The sequence below is a fragment of the Enhydra lutris genome, unplaced genomic scaffold (assembly GCF_002288905.1).
Source record: "Enhydra lutris kenyoni isolate GAN:26980312 unplaced genomic scaffold, ASM228890v2 scaffoldscaffold6, whole genome shotgun sequence".
Taxonomy (NCBI): Eukaryota; Metazoa; Chordata; class Mammalia; order Carnivora; family Mustelidae; genus Enhydra; species Enhydra lutris.
In genome coordinates this window covers 21,790,279-21,807,766 of record NW_019154090.1, presented here as the reverse complement: position 1 = coordinate 21,807,766, position 17,488 = coordinate 21,790,279, and the positions used below count along the sequence as shown (strand labels likewise).

Here is a 17,488-nt window from a genome sequence, read left to right as displayed (position 1 = left end):
CTTACACTTCAGCCTCAGGGTGATACGCAGCAGGTAGTGCGTGCCCTCTGCGGCCTCCTCAGCTACCTGCTTCACTGGGTCCCCGCACAGTAGGGCCATCAGAGCCACTAGGTGCCCAAGCCTTTGGAATCGCAGTGGAAGCTAGTTGGGAAGAAAAAGAAGAAATCCCATTAGCATGCAGGTGTATCTTATGCCTTAGATTTGAATTCCTTTTTTTTTTTTTTAAAGATTTTATTATTTATTTGACAGAAAGAGAGAGATAACAAGTACGCAGAGAGGCAGGCAGGGAGAAAGGGGGAAGCAGGTTCCCCGCTGAGCAGAGAGCCCGATGCAGGGCTTGATCCCAGGACCCTGAGATCACGACTTGAGCTGAAGGCAGAGGTTTAACCCACTGAGCCACTCAGGCATCCCTTAGATTTGAGCTCCTGAGAAGTGATTCCACTTCTCCCCTTGACTCAGGAAAGTGCAAGAGTTACATTCAGCCCCTGGATCTCTTTAGGGTAAACACTTAACATGTGTAGATATACTATGTACATCAGATGGTATTAAATAGGACAGAGTCCAACCTAAATAGCAATCTGAAAACTGAAAAAGCTTTATATATAAAGATGTTCATTCTAAGAAGATTAAATTCTTCAAAAAAACCACAAAGCACTAATTTCTTGTTTAAATTAATGACCTTCCCATGTGTTCCAAATGGAATAAAAAAGGTAAAACCTGTTATTTCTATTAACATTGTTTTTAAATCAGATTTTTCAAAATGTTAGAAACAACAATATGAAGTGCTCTTATCTGCTCAGATCTAAGGAAGAACATTTTAAAGTGGCGCTATACAGGAAACGATTATGTTTCGATTTTGTACTAGTTAAAAAGTGCTAAATGTAACCACGTGAAATTATTGTTTACAGATTAGGGACAAGGGCTGATGACAGGATCCAGTGGGGCTGTGACTTCCAGATGCCCTCAAACATACAGTCCTTCTAAACTCAACTCTGGCCAGAAGCTATTTTGCTAGCATATCAGAGTAATCCGTATTTTTATAAGTGATTTCTACTTTTTTTTTTTTTAGATTTTTATTCATTTGACAGAGATCACAAGTAGGCAGAGAGGCAGGCAGAGAGAGAGGAGGAAGCAGGCTCCTCGTGGGGTAGAGAGCCCGATATGGGGCTCGATCCCAGGATGCTGGGATCATGACCTGAGCCGAAGGCAGAGGCTTTAACTCACTGAGCCACCCAAGCACTCCTGATTTCTACTTTTATAGACCTCTTTTTAAAAAAAACCACATTTTTATAAAAATGAAAAAAAAAAATAGGGGTGCCTGGTCAAGTTAAGTGTTAAGTGTTTGCCTTCGACTCAGGTCATGTTCCCAGCCAGGGTCCTGGGATCAAGCCCCAAGTAGGGTTCCCTGCTTATCCGGAAGCCTGCTTCTCCCTCTTCCTCTGCCAGCTCCCCCTGCTTATGCTCTGCCTCTCTGTCAGATAAATAAATAAAATCTTTTAAAAATGAAAAGAAAAGGGGCACCTGGGTGGCTCAGTGGGTTAAAGCCTTGACCTTCAGCTCAGGTCATGATCCCAGGGTCCTAGGGTTGAGCCCCGCATCAGGCTCTCTGCCCAGCGGGGAGCCTGCATCCCTTCCTCTCTCTCTGCCTACTTGTGGTCTCTGTCTGTCAAATAAATAAATAAAAATCTTAAAAAAAAAATGAAAGGAAAAGAAAAAGATATTTATTCTAGAACTGTTTTTAAAGGCCACATATTGGAAATAATTGCCCAATAGTAAAGAGAACTATGGTACAATGACTCCATTAGGAATATAACCATTAGGAATCAAGTATCCCAGGAATTTATAATAAGGTGGGAAAATGTGCTAGTTTGCTAAGTGAAAAAGTTGGATGCAAACTTGATGTGCATCATTTAATACAATTTTAAAAATTTGTTTATTGATATTTTGCTTATTAGGGAAAAAAGAAATATAATTTAAAATAAATAGTGAAAAAAGTAAAAAGAGTAAAAGTAAATTAACAAAGACAAACTAGAAAGTGAAGGTAGCAAAGATAAATGTTATGAATTTGGTTAGCGTGCAGAATGCACAATCATTTGCTCAAGGTAGGTCCCAGAGCTAGGCTCTGAACTTTCTCAGGGCTGATGTGGAGTTACATACTGTGTCTCATATAATATGATTCACGCTGCCCATAAGAGAAGCAGCAAACACCGGGCAGAGGAAGCACAACTGTTCCTGGGACTGAAGCAAAGAGAAATTCCTTCTGTGGCTGTTTAGAAAAACGGACTGAGATATTGTGAACAGTAGCCTGTTTCATTGATTTACAATCAGCACAGCAACACCTACACAAAGCTGTGTAATGTCTTCTGCTCACAGATGCAACCATTCATCCCCTCGACAGATACTGAGTGTCACTTATGAACTGGGAATGGTTATGAGAACGACACTTACGGTCGCGGCACTGTGACCGGCACGGTGGATACAAGCTGTGAACAAAAGATCACATCCCTGGTTGTGGAAGGGATATTCTAGTTGGAGGAACACAAAATAGCAAAGAAATAAAATTTATTATGTATTAAATGGTCATAAATGCTGTGTAAAAAAAAAAATGTACGGAAGAAAAGACAGGAATTGCAGTTTTAGAATGACGAGGGAAGACCTCACTGATGTTGGAAGCAGGGACTGAGTCCCGTAGAGATCTGGGAGACCAGCATTCCAGGCAGAGGGAATGGCATGCAAGTGTGAAGAGAAAGGACTATGTTTGCTGTTTCTGAGGAATGAGTAGGTTGGGTTGGCTGGCGCAAACGAGAGCAAAAGAAATAGGAGCTAGATGAGGCTGATGGTATGGCAACGTAGGCAATACTTGAAGGATTTTGAATATTTTTTCTGTGGAGAGTTGTGAACAGAGAAGGGACATGAGCTGACCCATGTTTGTTGAATGCATCTTTTTTTTTTTTTTTTTTTGAAGATTTTATTTATTTGACAGAGATCACAAGTAGGCAGAGAAGCAGGCAGAGAGAGGGGGAAGCAGGCTCCCTACTGAGCAGAGAGCCCAATGTGGGGCTTGATCCCAGGAACCTGGGATCATGACCTGAGCTGAAGGCAGAGGCTTAACCCCCTCAGCCACCCAGGCACCCCTGTTGAATGCATATTTGATTGAGCATCTACTGTGTGACATAGCTTGTGCTAGGCACTGGGGATGTTCTGGTGAACAAGACAAGGATAATCACCCATGGAATTTACATTCTCTAAGAGAAAAACAGGCAATAAATAAGTAAACAAACATGATAACCTCATTCTAAGAAGCCTTAGGAAGGAAAGAGTGATGAGACAGAGTGTAAGCATAGATCTATTTGTAAGTAAAGGCCTTTTTGAGGTGGAAACACTTGAACTAAGCACTAAAGAATGAGGAGGAGTTAGCTATGTGAAGAGTTGGGGAAAGTCATTCCAAGCAGAGGAAGTCGTAAGTGCAAAGGCCAGGAGGCAGAAAGAGCTTTATATGGTAAGGAATGGAAAGGAGGCTAGTGTGGCTGGAGTAAGTCAGGGAGTGCAAGGAGGCAGGCAGGAATTAGATCATACAAGACCTTGTATTCTAGGAACAGTTGAAAATCATTGGAGCAAAAGAGTGACATGGGTTTCAAGATGATAACTCTGGCCACATGGGGAGAACTAGAAGGAACTAAAGTGCACACTCATGCACAAGTGTTCTCAGAAGGAATAAATAAAATTGTTAACACTGCCTATCTCTGCATGATAACAACTCAATCAAGCTGATAAAGCTATGGACCTTCCAGAAAACTCCAGAAGACTACACCACACAAAATTCTGCCCACAGCATTCCAGATGTTTACAGACTCCAACGGCATCTCGGTTTAGCACCCTTAAATAGCAGATCTCCCTAGGAAGAAAACTCTAAGGAAGATGTTCAGGGCCTAGGGAAAGATTATAAGAGGGAGTCATTTGAAACTCATCTTTAGTCTGCAGTCAACATTTGAGGTGGAAAAATGTAGAAGGGAAAACAATGTGATGACAGAATAACAGGGTAGTCAGTGGTGGCTAGAAGTTATTTGTTCTCATGGACTAAAGACAGCAAAAAGGAAGTAGCATAATTTGAGGGACTGAACTTACTTCAGTAAGGAGGTGGAAAGTTTGGACGTATGTTCAGTAGGAGAAATAAGAAAGTTAGAGGGATGCCAACCTTCTAATAAGCATGACTGTTAGAATATTTATATCAAGGACAAATTCTCGAAAGAAAATTAGCATTAGGACCTAGAATTCCTACCCCACCAACTTCTCTTGCAATTCCCAGGCCTTGTTATGCAGACTGTGAGAAATGATGGCTGGAGCACAGGAGAAGCTCTAGTGCCTGGAAGATCTGTTAGGAAAGAGGAAAAAGACTCACAGATGAAGAAAGGAATAGATCCAGGAAGGAAGATCTTCATTTTGAGAAACTCTTTTCAGAAGGTATGGAGAAGCATTCAGAAGAACTGAGAAGGGAGAGAGTGAAAGAGACAAATGAGAGGGTTTAAAAAGAGGAGCCCCAGAACCCTTCTCTGTGAGATGCTGGGAGATATTTAACTTGATTTACTTATATTTGCTGCTGGACTTTGTTACTCCAAATACAACACTGCACAGAGTCCAAGCCACTGGGGAACCTCAGATATTTTTAGGTCCTTCATTCAAAAATATTTACTGTATTGTTATGTTCCAGCTCTTGTGTTAAGCAACAGGGAGGCAAGGTTAATCAACATAGTACCTAGCCTCAAACTGCTCAAATTTTTGAGGGGCAGAGATGCGAATAATGCTCAGTGCCATGGTATTATCTGGGGCACCAAGTGAATCACCAGTTTGGGGAGTCATACAGTGGAGGGGAAATAGGCAGTAATGGGATGGCTTTGGATCCTTCCTCCTGAGTGACTGAAGGGCTGCTTACCTTCAGGCTGAGGTGTCCGGATAAGCACTTTAGAACTTGCGCCATGCTGGCTGTGGCCCTTTCCCGCTCATGGTCTTTGGCTGATCGTAACCAGGGGTCCATTTGCTGTGAAAAATAAAGGAAGCCTAAATAACTTACCAGGAAGATTTGGGATAACGTCTTTGTGGAGAGAGAGGGTCCACAGGTCATCACTATATCTGAAAATGTCTTCCTAAAATGATAAGGCAGTTGGGATTAGAAATGAAAGCGGTGGGAAGGCAAACAGATTTGGGATCAATGGCCTGGCTTCCAAAGAGGCTTATTTTCCAGACTTATTTTCTGTTCATCCCACTTTCTTCAACTATTTATCCTATTCTCCTGTATGTTTCTAGTTTTCTGAAATGTGCTTTGGGAGGAAAGAACACCAATGTCATGTTATTAAAGAACTCTGAGGATGGAGAAATTGCATCGGCCTGCAACAGTCTGGGAAGAATTCCTGGAGAAGGTAACATTCACAACGAGGATCTTCATAAAGGTGCCATTTCGTGGCCCCATGTGGCCATGGAATAAACTTCTCCTTTTTGGTAAAAGGAAGAGTTTGAATTAAGCTGCCAACACAGAAAAGTACAAGGCACAACTGGACAAAGGGGAGAAACCCAATCTGGCTGGAGTGCTGATGTACAAACAGAAGAAGAATGAGAACTAACGTTAAGGTCAACTGTGGCAAAGATAAATGTCCGTCTACGCTTAGGCATGGATGATTAATAGTATTTTAAAGGGTTATTCCTTTCTGGGATATCTGTATCTTAAAAGGGGACAAGACAGTAAGATGCTTGAAGTGCAGTGAATGCACTCTAGAGAAAAAAATCTCTAATGACAGAATGGCATATGCTGGAAGGGGTACAGGTGGGGACAGGTGGTAATTAATGACCTTGAATTCTGCCTGCTGGGCACCTGCCTATTTACTCACTCATGAGGTGACCCTGTTCTCTTGCCACTGATTGAAACCTTCTACGCTAGTAAGCAACAGGAATTTAAGGAACAATAATAGCAACCATTAAACCACTTATTGAAGGTCATTTATTCAATACTCACCATAAGTATTATCTCAATTTGAAAGTGAGATAAGACTCTGAGAGATTACATTCTTTGCTGACTTTATACTCCAGGAATGGCACAGAGTCAGAATTGGAAGCCAAGTCTAATGCAAAATTGATAGCTGATACTCAACTACTGTACTCTTTTTTTTTTTAAAGATATATTTATTTATTTTAGAGAGAAGTGTATGCACTTCTCTCTGGGGGGAGAGAGAGAGGGAGAGAATCTCAAGCAGACTCCCCACTGAGTGCGGAGCCTGACACAGGGCTCAATCTCACGACCCCGAGATCATGACTTGAGCTGAAATCAAGAGTCAGACACTTAACCAACTGTGCCACCCATGCACCCCTATGCTAGCTCTTTAAACTTAATTCTTCCACATTTTTGAAAAATTTATCTCCTTGACAGAGAGACACAGCGAGAGAAGGAACAGAAGCAGGGGGAGTGCAAGAGGGAGAAGCAGGCTTCCCGATGAGCAGACAGCCCGATCCGGGGCTCGATCCCAGGCCCCTGGGATCATGACCTGAGCTGAAGGCAGCCGCTTAATGACTGAGCCACCCAGGAGCCCACCTTCCACATTTTCTTCTTCCACTTTCATGAGTTAATAGAAATAGTTTCCCTTTTTCTCTGTATCCTAATTTACCTTAAAAATGGTGTCAAGATTTTCCAGATGTGGGTCTTTTACTACCAAACTCTGGAGCATCTCAGAGAATGCTTGAAATGTCTGCCTGTAGAGACACTGAAAAGGCACAGGATCAGTGATGTCCCCAGCCCCCACCATCATGAAGTTCCCCAACTCTATACAATTTTTTTTTTTGCTTCTACACAGTTTATTTTTTCTTCTTTCCAAGTTTTTTTTTAAAGATGTTATTAATTTATTTGAGAGAGAGCGAGAGAGAGCACGAGGGGAGTGAAGGATCAGAGGGAAAAGCGGACTCCCTGCTAAGCAGGGAGCCCAACATGGGGCTCAATCCTGGGACTCTGGGATTACAGCCTGAGCCAAAGGGAGATGCTTAACCGACTGAGCCACCAAAGTGCTCCTCTTCTTTCCAAGTTTTTGCTTAAATTCCTGTTAGTTAGGGGCACCTGCGTGGCTCAGTTGGTTAAGTGTCTGCTTTTGGTTCAGGTCATGATCCTGGGGTCCTGGTATCGAGCCCCATATTGGGCTCTCTGCTCAGCAGGGAGCCTGTTTCTTCCACTGCCTGCTGGTCTGCCTACCTGTGCTCCCCCTCTCTCTCTGTGTCAAATAAATAAGTAAAATCTTTAAAACAAACAAAAATCAGATGTTTTTAAAAAAAATAAATTCCTGTTAACAGAGTGTAATATTAGTTTCAGGTGTAGAATTTAATGATTCATCACTTATACACAACACCTGGTGCTCTACAGTTCAGCGCCTGCTTCTTGGTTTCTCCTCTCTCCCCACCATGTTCATTTGTTTTGTTTCTTAAATTCCACATAAGAGTGAAATCATATGGTATTTGTCTTTCTCTGCCTGGCTTATTTCACTTAGCATAATACTCTCTAGCTCTATCCACATCTTTGCAAATGGCAAGATGTCCTTCTTTTTTATGGCTGGGTAATATTCCATTGTGTGTATATGTGTATATATATTCACACCACTTTATCCATTCAGCAGTCAACAAACACTTGGGCTCCTTCCATAATTAGGCTATTGGTGACAATGCAGCTGTACATATCAGGGTGCATCTATCCCTTTGACTTAGTGTTTTTGTTTCCTTTGGGTAAGTTGCTGGATCATAGGGTAGTTCTATCTGTAACTTTTTGAGGAATGTCCACACTCTTTTCCTGAGTGGCTGCACCAGTTTGCATTCCCACCAATTACAATGTACACTTTTAATTAAGGCTCTTATCTTGAGACTTTACTCAAAGGCACAGAACCAGTGTGAAAGTACTGGTAGGCAGTTTGCGAGCTGAGGTGAAACAATATATTCATTTTCTTTTCTTTTTCTTTTTTTTTAAGATTTTATTTTTAAGTAATCTCTACATGGGGCTTGAATTTCCAATCCACAGATCAAGAGTCACATGTGCCACCAACTGAGCCAGCCAGGTGCCCCACAATATGTTCATGTTCAATGGACATCTCAGCATTACTGGGAACACAGTTAATGATTCTAACTACATTTAGGAAGTTAGTTAGGGTCATCAAGATAGTTTTTTTTTTTTTTAAAGATTTTTTTTTATTTATTTGTCAGAGAGAGATGGAGAGAGAGCGAGCACAGGCAGACAGAATGGCAGGCAGAGGCAGAGGGAGAAGCAGGCTCCCCGCCGAGCAAGGAGCCGGATGCGGGACTCGATCCCAGGACGCTGGGATCATGACCTGAGCCGAAGGCAGCTGCTCACCAACTGAGCCACCCAGGCGTCCCCATCAAGATAGTTTTAAAATTCGACTTGTGACTCTTTCTGACATCTTGAAACAAAGGGGAATAAAGTCCCCTTTGGCAACTGCTTTACCAACCAATTTATTAGCTGCAGAAGAAAATCAAGGCCTTTGCATTTCCTCTTCTCTGCCTGAGAGCTTCTCCTCCAGAGAGACCCATCTCCTCTTTTCAACTGTCACATCAGGAGGACTTTCCCTGACCACCCTACGTATAAAAGCCTCCCACCCACAGTACTCTTTGTCTCCTCTTTCCCTGTTCAATTTTTAAAAAAAAAATTTTTTATTTGAGAGAGCCAGAGAAACAGAAAGCATGTGTGTGAGCAGGGGCAGCGGGGGACGGAGAGAGAGAATCTCCATCAGACTCCATGAAGAGCAGGAGCCTGACACAGGGCTGGATCCCAGGACCCTGAGATCATGATCTGAGCCGAAGTCAAGAGTCAGTTGCTTAACCAACTGAGCCACCCAGATGCCCCTGTTCTATTTTTTTTTTTAAAATATAGCACGTATTACCACCTGATATACTTATCAGTGGTTTGTATATCTATACTAGGATATAAGCTCCCCAGTAGAGAGAGGTTACCACTGTATTTCTGTTGCCTCTCATGATGTTTAGCATATGGTAACTCTAAGTATATGCCAAGTATATGAACACTCTCACCTTATTTTAAAGCCAAAAGCCAGGAAAGAAGGAATGAAGGGGAAAAAAAAGACAAAGAGAGTGTGCACCTGGTTAGCTCAGTTGGTTTAAGCATCTGATTCTTGATTTTGGCTCAGGACATTCCACCACAGGGATGTGGGATGGAGTCCCATGTCGGGCTCAGAGACTGCTTGTCCTTCTTCTTCTGCCCCTCCCTCCCCTTGTGCACATGTGTAAGTGCTCTTTCTCAAATAAATAAGTAAAAATCTTAAAAAAAAAATAATAGAGAGGGCCGCCTGGGTGGCGCAGTCAGTTAAGTGTCTGACTCTTGGTTTCAGCTCAGGTCATGATCTCAGGGTGGTGAGAACTATTGAGTCCCACATCGGGCTCTGTGCTCAGCACAGAGTCTGCTTGAGGTTCTCTCTCCCTTTCCCTCTCTTTCTTAAATAAGTAAATAAATAAATAAATAAATAAGAAAAGGAAAGAGAAGAAAGGAAAATAAAGAGGGGGAAAAGCTATTTAATTTAACTGCTTATTTTATTCAGCAGACCTGGCTGAAATGACTTTTGGCTAGTTCCACAAAATTAAATGTACTCTCGAAGGGCCATGATCAGCTGACCCTGTAGATGGCATGTTAGTAAACCAAAGCAGGAGTTACCTCTGTGTTGTAGGACCCACTTGGCATGATTTCCTGCAGCTGGATAAGAGTCGTTACAGAGGGCAGAGTGATTATACTTTTCGTAATAAGACTGAACAAATCAGCTCGATCTTCAGAGCCAAATAGCAAGTGGACATCTTGGTAACTAAGAAAAGACAGTTTAGGAAGAGTAATCTGGGAAGAGTTTGATCTGACATTGGTAAGCAGGGGTTGAAGGAACCCAAGAGGAAAGGTGGACTAATTGGTGTGTAATTCTGATGGAAGAGACAAAGGGCGTGCTTCTTAGCCTGCTTAGACAAATCTCACAAAATGCTGGAGGAAGAGTTTCAGGGCTCAGAGCTTCCATCCTTCTTCCCTGTCCCTCCCCGCCTTCCCAAGAGGTTACTGGAATGATATTCTTCTAGGGTTTCCTGCAGCTTAACCACAGAGGTAAGCCTGCTATAGTCTAACATGTATGATTTTCTGAAAGATGTTCTGCTGAATGTTTGTTAGTTTGGGGAATGGTGGATTGAACCAAGTAAAAAAAACTTTTTAACTATAGGATTTCTTAGGGCCTTTTAATAAGTTAAATAAACAGCAGGCAGCCCTTCCAAATTTCTTGGACTGTGGAACTCTACTGTCATGAAGCACTCAGGAGAGTAACTTTCCACTGAATATACCATGGACAAAACTGAACTCCAAAGAGGTTCCACTAAGGTCTTTCAGATATAGAGGGCAGCATATATGAAATCAAATTTCTTACACAGGAAACACGGATGGGTGTCCCCTTCCCTCTATAAATAGTTTACCAAAGTTAAAGATATGGAGCACGTCAGTTGGCTCTGGTATTGGCCATGACCAAGAGAGCAGTACATGTGTGTGTGGGGGGAGGGGGCGTGTGGGTGTCACCTGAGGTCAGCGATGGTGACAAAGACCTCCTGGCGCACGGAGCTGAAGAGAGAATGCACAGGCTCCTCTTCTACCAGCATCTGCAATGAGAGGGCAAGGACTTTAAACCAGAGTCGAGAACATGCCACACATCCTTGGGCCAGACGATCGCAGATGTAGATGGTCTGCAAGAACTACTGCAGGGACTTCATCAGGTCCTGCTCTTGGCTCCCCAGGACCAGCAGCAGGACAGTGGCCAGGCCAGGAATTTAGTCTATGGAGCCAGAGCATCAGGCCCGGCGTGGCCTATTACTAGCTGTTGGAGTGGACACAAGTTATTTAACCTCCCTGTACCTCAGTTTCCCCATTGTAAAATGAGGTAACCGTACTGTTTACCATCACAAGGTAACTGGGAACACTAAGGAGTTAATTCATAATTCCTAGTAGCCCTTGAGAACTGTTAGCGTCTGTTACTCATTATTTTTACTACTTGTGATTATTTCCAGTCTAGGCCTCCTAACTCCTCTTTCTACCAAGCAGCAATCTCTACGATAGTGCCTAATATTATTATGTGCTTGTCCTAGAAAAGGAATAGTTTTCCAAATTCCAAATTAGCAGAGTTTGGAAAGCTGCCTTGCTTTCCAGAAAAATCTGCACAGTGACAAGAAAGGAAAAAAGAGGCTCTGGAGCTAGACAGCATCTGGGTTTGGGCATGGGCTCTGCCACTCCCTCCCTGTGTCACCTGGAATGTAGCATTTACTTTTCCTGGGCCCGAGTTTCCTGCTATGTGTGGAGGAAAAGAGAGAAATCTCAGGGAGTTGACAGAAAGAGCAAAAGCAAATGGTTGCAATGGAAGTCTTCCTGGGCTGTCTACCCAGCCTCTCTGGAAAATGTCCCTGGGTCACAGAATGGGCACCTCACAGCCATGCTTCCACTAAGTCATTCTGTCCCAATAACCACAGCTTATCTGGACAGGAGTAGAGTCTTTTTCTCAGCACTCTGGAATTGAGACCAAGAGCCTTGATCTCAGTCTGGCTGGCCTACTAAGAAGAGAAAATTGAAAATTTGGGAGCCCTGTGCCCTGTGGAAAAGGTGACAGAGAGAGCCAATTTTGGGAAGAGAGGTAAGGGACAGAGAGAAATGAAAGTATACACAAAGGAGCAAAGATGAGAGATGGGAGAGAAAGTTCTGAGTATGTGAAAATTTTTGTTTTTTGGTTTTTTTCTGGCTTCATTCTCTTCTTGGAGCATGTTGGTCTTCCTGTTATAGGATTCTGGGAACACTCAGTTATCCTCAGACTCAATCTCCCCTTTAGTGTTTCAGTTGCCTCTAGTAGACTTCTCTAACCTGCCACCAAAAAGACCCACCAGGAACTTAATGTCCGGGAGGCAGCATTCAATAATTATTACTGTGTTCTCTTTCTTGCCCCTTCCTGACTCTTCTCCTTTCTTTCTTTCTTTCTTTCTCCCTCCCTCCCTCTCTTTCTTTCTTTCTAAAGATTTTATTTATTTGACACAGAGAGAGATCGCAAGTATGCAGCGAGGCAGGCAGAGAGAGAGGGGGAAGCAGGCTCCCTGCTGAGCAGAGAGCCCGAAGCAGGGCTCCATCCCAGGACCCTACCTGAGCTGAAGGCAGAGGCTTTAACCCACTGAGCCACCTAGGTGCCCGTTTCTCACTTTCCAACTCTGGTCAGATCTTGCTGGTGACCTGATGCTCTTTCTTGTTTCTCCAAGAAACCCACTTAATTTCATGGCTTCAGCCTCCCAGAGCTCTACTAACCTAAATCTAGCTATCTCACAGGCATCACCACTAAAAGCCCAGCTGCCTCTGGCAATTTGGTGTTAAAAAGTGAGTTCATTATCTTCCTCCTCCAAAGGACACACCTTCCCAGCCTACTGCTGTCAATGGTACTCTTTCCCAGGGCTCATGAAAGAGATGACCTATGATTTACATTTCTCCCTTTATTCATTTCCCGCATCCAATCAACCACGATGATGGCCACTACCTGCTCTGCACAGTTTCTGACTCTCCATCCCTACAGCCACACGCCTCACATGTGGATGAAGGCAGTGCCTCTTAGCTAAGCCACCAGGCCTGCAATTCCTTTTATCAATCAATTAGGTATGAAAGGCTTATTATTTATTCACAATTATGCTAACTTTAATGGGGAATTCAGAAACGAGAGGCTATTTTTTGTTTGTCAAGTATTTGTGTAGTAGGAACCTCTTGGGGTGACTCTCCAGATCACAGCAATCATCTCTTCTCTGGGAATGGCCTCCAAGACACAGAGAGGGATGGCCAGAAGTCATGCCCTTCCTATATGATGCTGTCCCCCAAACATGCCTGGTTGAGGAAGGAGGAGAGAACAGACCCAGTCTGGGCCAATCAGATTCTTTCTCCCAGCATCTGGAATTTCTGAATGACAGACACAGATTGGGAGCACCTAAATGTGTAAGTCATCTTGATAGGAGAGCAACCCCCTAACCGCTTTGAAACCCTAGGAGTTGTCCTGGAACATACTCTTCTGGAGGCTTGATTGATAAAAGGTAGATTCTAGGGAGATATCCCAGCCTCCTGTTTTTCCTTCCTTCCTTCCTTTTAACTTAAGTAAGCCAGAGTTGGTTTTTATTGCTTTCTCCAAGAAGAATCTTAACCAAATGAGGCATTTTCTCTCAAAGGCTTTAACAAAAGCCAGACAGATATTACTATCTCCATTTTCCAGGTGGAGCTAGAGGTTCAGAGAAGCTAAGTGATCTGCCTCAGATCACACAGGTTGTGCTTGACAGCACTGGAACTAGAAATTGTGTCTTCTAATTCGTAAAAGAGCTCCCTTTCTTCTTCACCGCCATGCTTCAGGGAGCTCAAAATCTACAGGCACAACTGGGCAGTCTTTTCATGTTAGTTCAGTCTACTGAGAACTGTTCATCCTCCAAAATCCTTCAGCGTTTATTACCCATACCACTGAAGAGACTTTCTGAAAAGTCTTTCTCATCTACTGCCTGCCTCACAGCTCACGTGATCTGTTCAATGGTGTCTGTTCAATGGTGAGTGTAACTTTATTTACCAAACAACCTGGAAATAGTAGGATTTTGTGGAGGACCCCAGGTGCAGAATTAGGTTGGACCCCCAAGCACAAGCTTGACGCCATGAACATTCCAGGATTGGAGGTCTTAGTGCTCACGTCTGCTGTGGGGCACCAGGAGCATCTAAAAAGTACCTGCACTGACATTCTGTCTTGACATAGCTAGGTAGGAATCTGCCGATCAAAGCCCCTACACTCTGGTCCCTTCTGTCTACCCTATCCAGCACATCCTTTGAGGCTTAGATCAGGAGATCTATCTGGATTAATTTCATGCCAATCTTGTCATCTTTCCTTCATATCCTAGTTGCCACTGCATTTCTTCTTTTCGATTAAAGTTCTCAACAAAATTTTTACAGCTTTTTTGACTTGGAGGTAATAGACACACAACAAACTGTACATATTTAAAGTGTATAGTTTGAGATTTTTGACTTACGTATACATTTGCAAAATATCATCATCACAATCAAGATAATGAACATATGGATTACTCCCAAAAGTTTGTTTGTACAAACTTTGTAATTTCGCACTCCTGTTCCTCCCCATTCTACTATTTTCAGGTAACCACTGATCTGATGTCACTTTACATCAGTTGGCATTTTTGAGAATTTTCTCCAAATAGAATCATATGACCAGTATCTTCTTCATCTGGCTTCTTCCACACAGCATGACTGTTTTGAGATTCATTTAAGTTTTAGCATGTATCAATAGCTCATTTCTTTTTTTTTTTTTTAAAGATTTTATTTGTTTATTTGACAGAGATCACAAGTAGGCAGAGAAGCAGGCAGAGAGAGAGAAGGGGAAGCAGGCTCCTCGCCAAGCAGAGAGCCCAATGCTGGGCTCGATCCCAGGACCCTGGGATCATGACCTGAGCCGAAAGCAGAGGCTTTAACCCACTGAGCCACCCAGGTGCCCACGTATGTTTATTTTTAATTTAATACTCTCAATAGCTCTGTGAAGGATACAGCTATTCTTATTTTGTAGATGAAGAAGCTGAGGCACTGAGAAGTTGCACAGATTCTCAAAGTCACACAGTGGGAAAGAGGCACAGCTGGCAACCTGAACCTGGGCATTGGATTATAGAGTTTGCCTCACGACTATGGCTTCACTAACAAGAATGCAGTATTGTCCTTACTGAGAATTTACATGCTGTTTCCCTCCTTTATACTCATCTTTTAGCTGGTTTTCAAGTGTAATTAAATTTGTGGAGTACGCCTATTTCTCCTCCATATACAGATACTGATACAAGAAGAGGTCAAGGAAATTGATAATATATATGAAGCCACTAAAACATCTGTTAGTCAAGTCATGAATTTGTGTGGTCCTGATAATTTGTGATAAGGTCACAATACTTACATTTAGGATACGCACAATGTCTGCTATGTGGTTGTGAATGAATGAATCTGTGGTTTCATCGTAAGGTAAAGTTCGGCTGAGAGAAGACAAAGATTGTAGGAATGCCAGCTTCTCAAGTTCACTCTGAATTTGTGGAAAAATGATAAAGACACAATTACATATTACAATCTCATTTGATAATTTTAGAGGGTTTTTGAGAAGTTTCTTGTGATGTTCTAAACATCAGACATCTCATTCAAACTAGTCTCAGGTCTTTTATCTATTTATTTATTTTTAAAAAGATTTTATTTATTTGAGAGAGAGAGAAAGAGAGAGAATGAAGGGGGAGAGGGTCAGAGGGAGAAGCAGACTCTCCTCTGAGCAGGGAGCCCGATGTGGGACTGGATCCTGTGACTTCAGATCATTTCCTGAGCTGAAGCAGTCATTTAACTGATTGAGGCACCCAGGCGCCCTCAGGTCTTTTATTATAAGGAATGAATAAATTACAGAGGAATGGAACTCCTTGTCCACTTGCCCTGCCTGGGTTTGGGATTTTGTTTTCCCTCTCAGCTAGATGAAATCTTGGATTACTAACTGCTCCATGATGGCTCTCCCCACCTTTAGTCTTTGCTTCGCCATCTACCCATCCTGTCTATATACTGCTGTCTGATTAAACTTCCTAACGGTGACTTTGACTGTTACTTCTAGATCTCTTGATGTCATTAAATATTATTTTGAGTCTATAAGGTTCCCTATTAAAATGCAAGTTTTATTTGAAAAGTAAAATCTTTTGCATTATTCTTTTTCTGATTATAAAAGCAGTATCTATCACAGAAACTTGGAAAAAAATAAAGTATGAAGACAATAAAAGATGTCAATAATTCCACAATCTTGGGAAAATTTCTTCTTATCTTTTCCTCCCAGCCTATGGATAGTATAACCTGGTATTAGCTCTCTGAACAGCAAGTAGTGTTATACACAGCCAGAATCTGACTTCATAGTTTTAATTCTTTCTCATCTACCTTAATGCAACAATCAACATTGAGTTTCCCTGCTCCAGTTTTGACGCCCTCCAATCTATTCCCCTAGCTATCACCACATTCATCTTCATTAAATGAAAGCTTGATCAGGTAACTCCCTACCAAAATATCTTTCAATAGCACCCATGGAGGTCAAGGCCTTCCCAATGTGACCTCAGCTAACTTCTTCAAATTCATCTCCTCCTTGCCTGCAGCATTCTGAACTTTAGACAGATTAACTTTTACGCTGCCCTTTCTTGGTTCTGGGCCTTTGCACCTACTGAATTCTCTATACCTACTTTGCTTACTGACTAAAATCTATATATCCTTTAAGACTAGAAAAATGCATTTTCTCCTGAACCAGCATTGGGTGCCCTTCCCAGGAGTATCCATAAAGCACATAGTATATATTGCTATTATGGTATTTGTGATACTCTGACAAAATTACCTTCTTTTCATTTATTTTTCTGCCTGGTTGTGGATTCAGGTCAAAGCAGGGAATGGATTTTCTCTTTTTTTCAATTAACTGCAGCAATCCCTGCCCTTTATTAATTACAAAGAAATGTTTTATAAAGTCCTGCTGGCATGAAGTGTAAAGAAATGTTTTAGTCAAAAGGAAAGACCAACATTCTGGCTTAAAGTGTTTTTCCCAAAAGTTTTTATTAGCATTACACACAGAGAAAATGTAAAGTTTGACAAATTTTCCCAAACTAGAATCCTCTGAGTATATATATTCAAAGGAAATGAAATCTGGATCTGAAAGAGGTAATGTCCACTCCCATGTTCACCACAACATTATTCACAAGAGCCAAGATATGGAAACAACCCAAGTGTCTGTTAACAAAGGACAGACAGACATACCAGGCTTCTGTGAGTTCATCAAACATGTTCTGCTCCTTTCTGCCTCAAGGCTGTTACACAGACAATGCCCTATTTCTGGAATACCTCCTCCAATTCTAACTTCTCTTAGTTTTTCCTATTCATTCCTCAGATCTGATCTCAAGGGTTCCTTCCTCAGAAATGCCTTCCCTTACTCCCAGGGTAAGATAAAATTTTCACTTATGTGCTCTTGCAGAATAAATGAATGAATGAATGTTTTACTAAACAACAGAATACTGTATTATGTAGGGTAATATAGATCCAAAGTAAGTAGGGTAATATAGATCCAAAGCTATTGAGTAGGGTAATATAGATCCAAAGCTATTCACCTAGAAAACCTTTTTCCTCCCACCATGTCTGATGTTTATTTTTCTATAATTACATGCATTTGTATGACCAGAAGAAAAAGTCTGAAAATATATATACTAAAATGTTAACAGTTATCTCAGGTGAGTGGATTAGGGAAGATTCATTTTTCTTCTTCTTTTCTTTCTTTTAATAGGCATTTTATAGTTTTTGTAAACAGAAGCATATATATAAATACAGTTTATAAATGTATATAAATGTTTAATATAAAAATAAATATAAACATAAATTTTACAGTCTATA

The 17,488-nt window shown here is 41.8% G+C and overlaps 1 protein-coding gene across 9 annotated transcripts in view; it reads right to left on the bottom strand.

Moving 5' to 3' along the window:
- The window catches only part of LOC111141576 (maestro heat like repeat family member 8), a 56,629-nt gene that overhangs the window by 30,161 nt on the left and 8,980 nt on the right, over positions 1–17,488 (bottom strand). For 8 of the 9 annotated variants that reach the window (XM_022494229.1, XM_022494228.1, XM_022494231.1 and 5 more), the window contains exons 4-9: positions 15,003–15,125; positions 10,589–10,668; positions 9,701–9,845; positions 6,651–6,746; positions 4,931–5,035; positions 6–141 (exon numbers count right to left, since the gene is read on the bottom strand). In XM_022494229.1, the coding sequence (XP_022349937.1) occupies positions 6–141; positions 4,931–5,035; positions 6,651–6,746; positions 9,701–9,845; positions 10,589–10,668; positions 15,003–15,125 (685 nt within the window). The remainder of the gene's footprint in view (positions 1–5; positions 142–4,930; positions 5,036–6,650; positions 6,747–9,700; positions 9,846–10,588; positions 10,669–15,002; positions 15,126–17,488) is intronic. The other variant, XM_022494232.1, reaches the window with a different exon arrangement.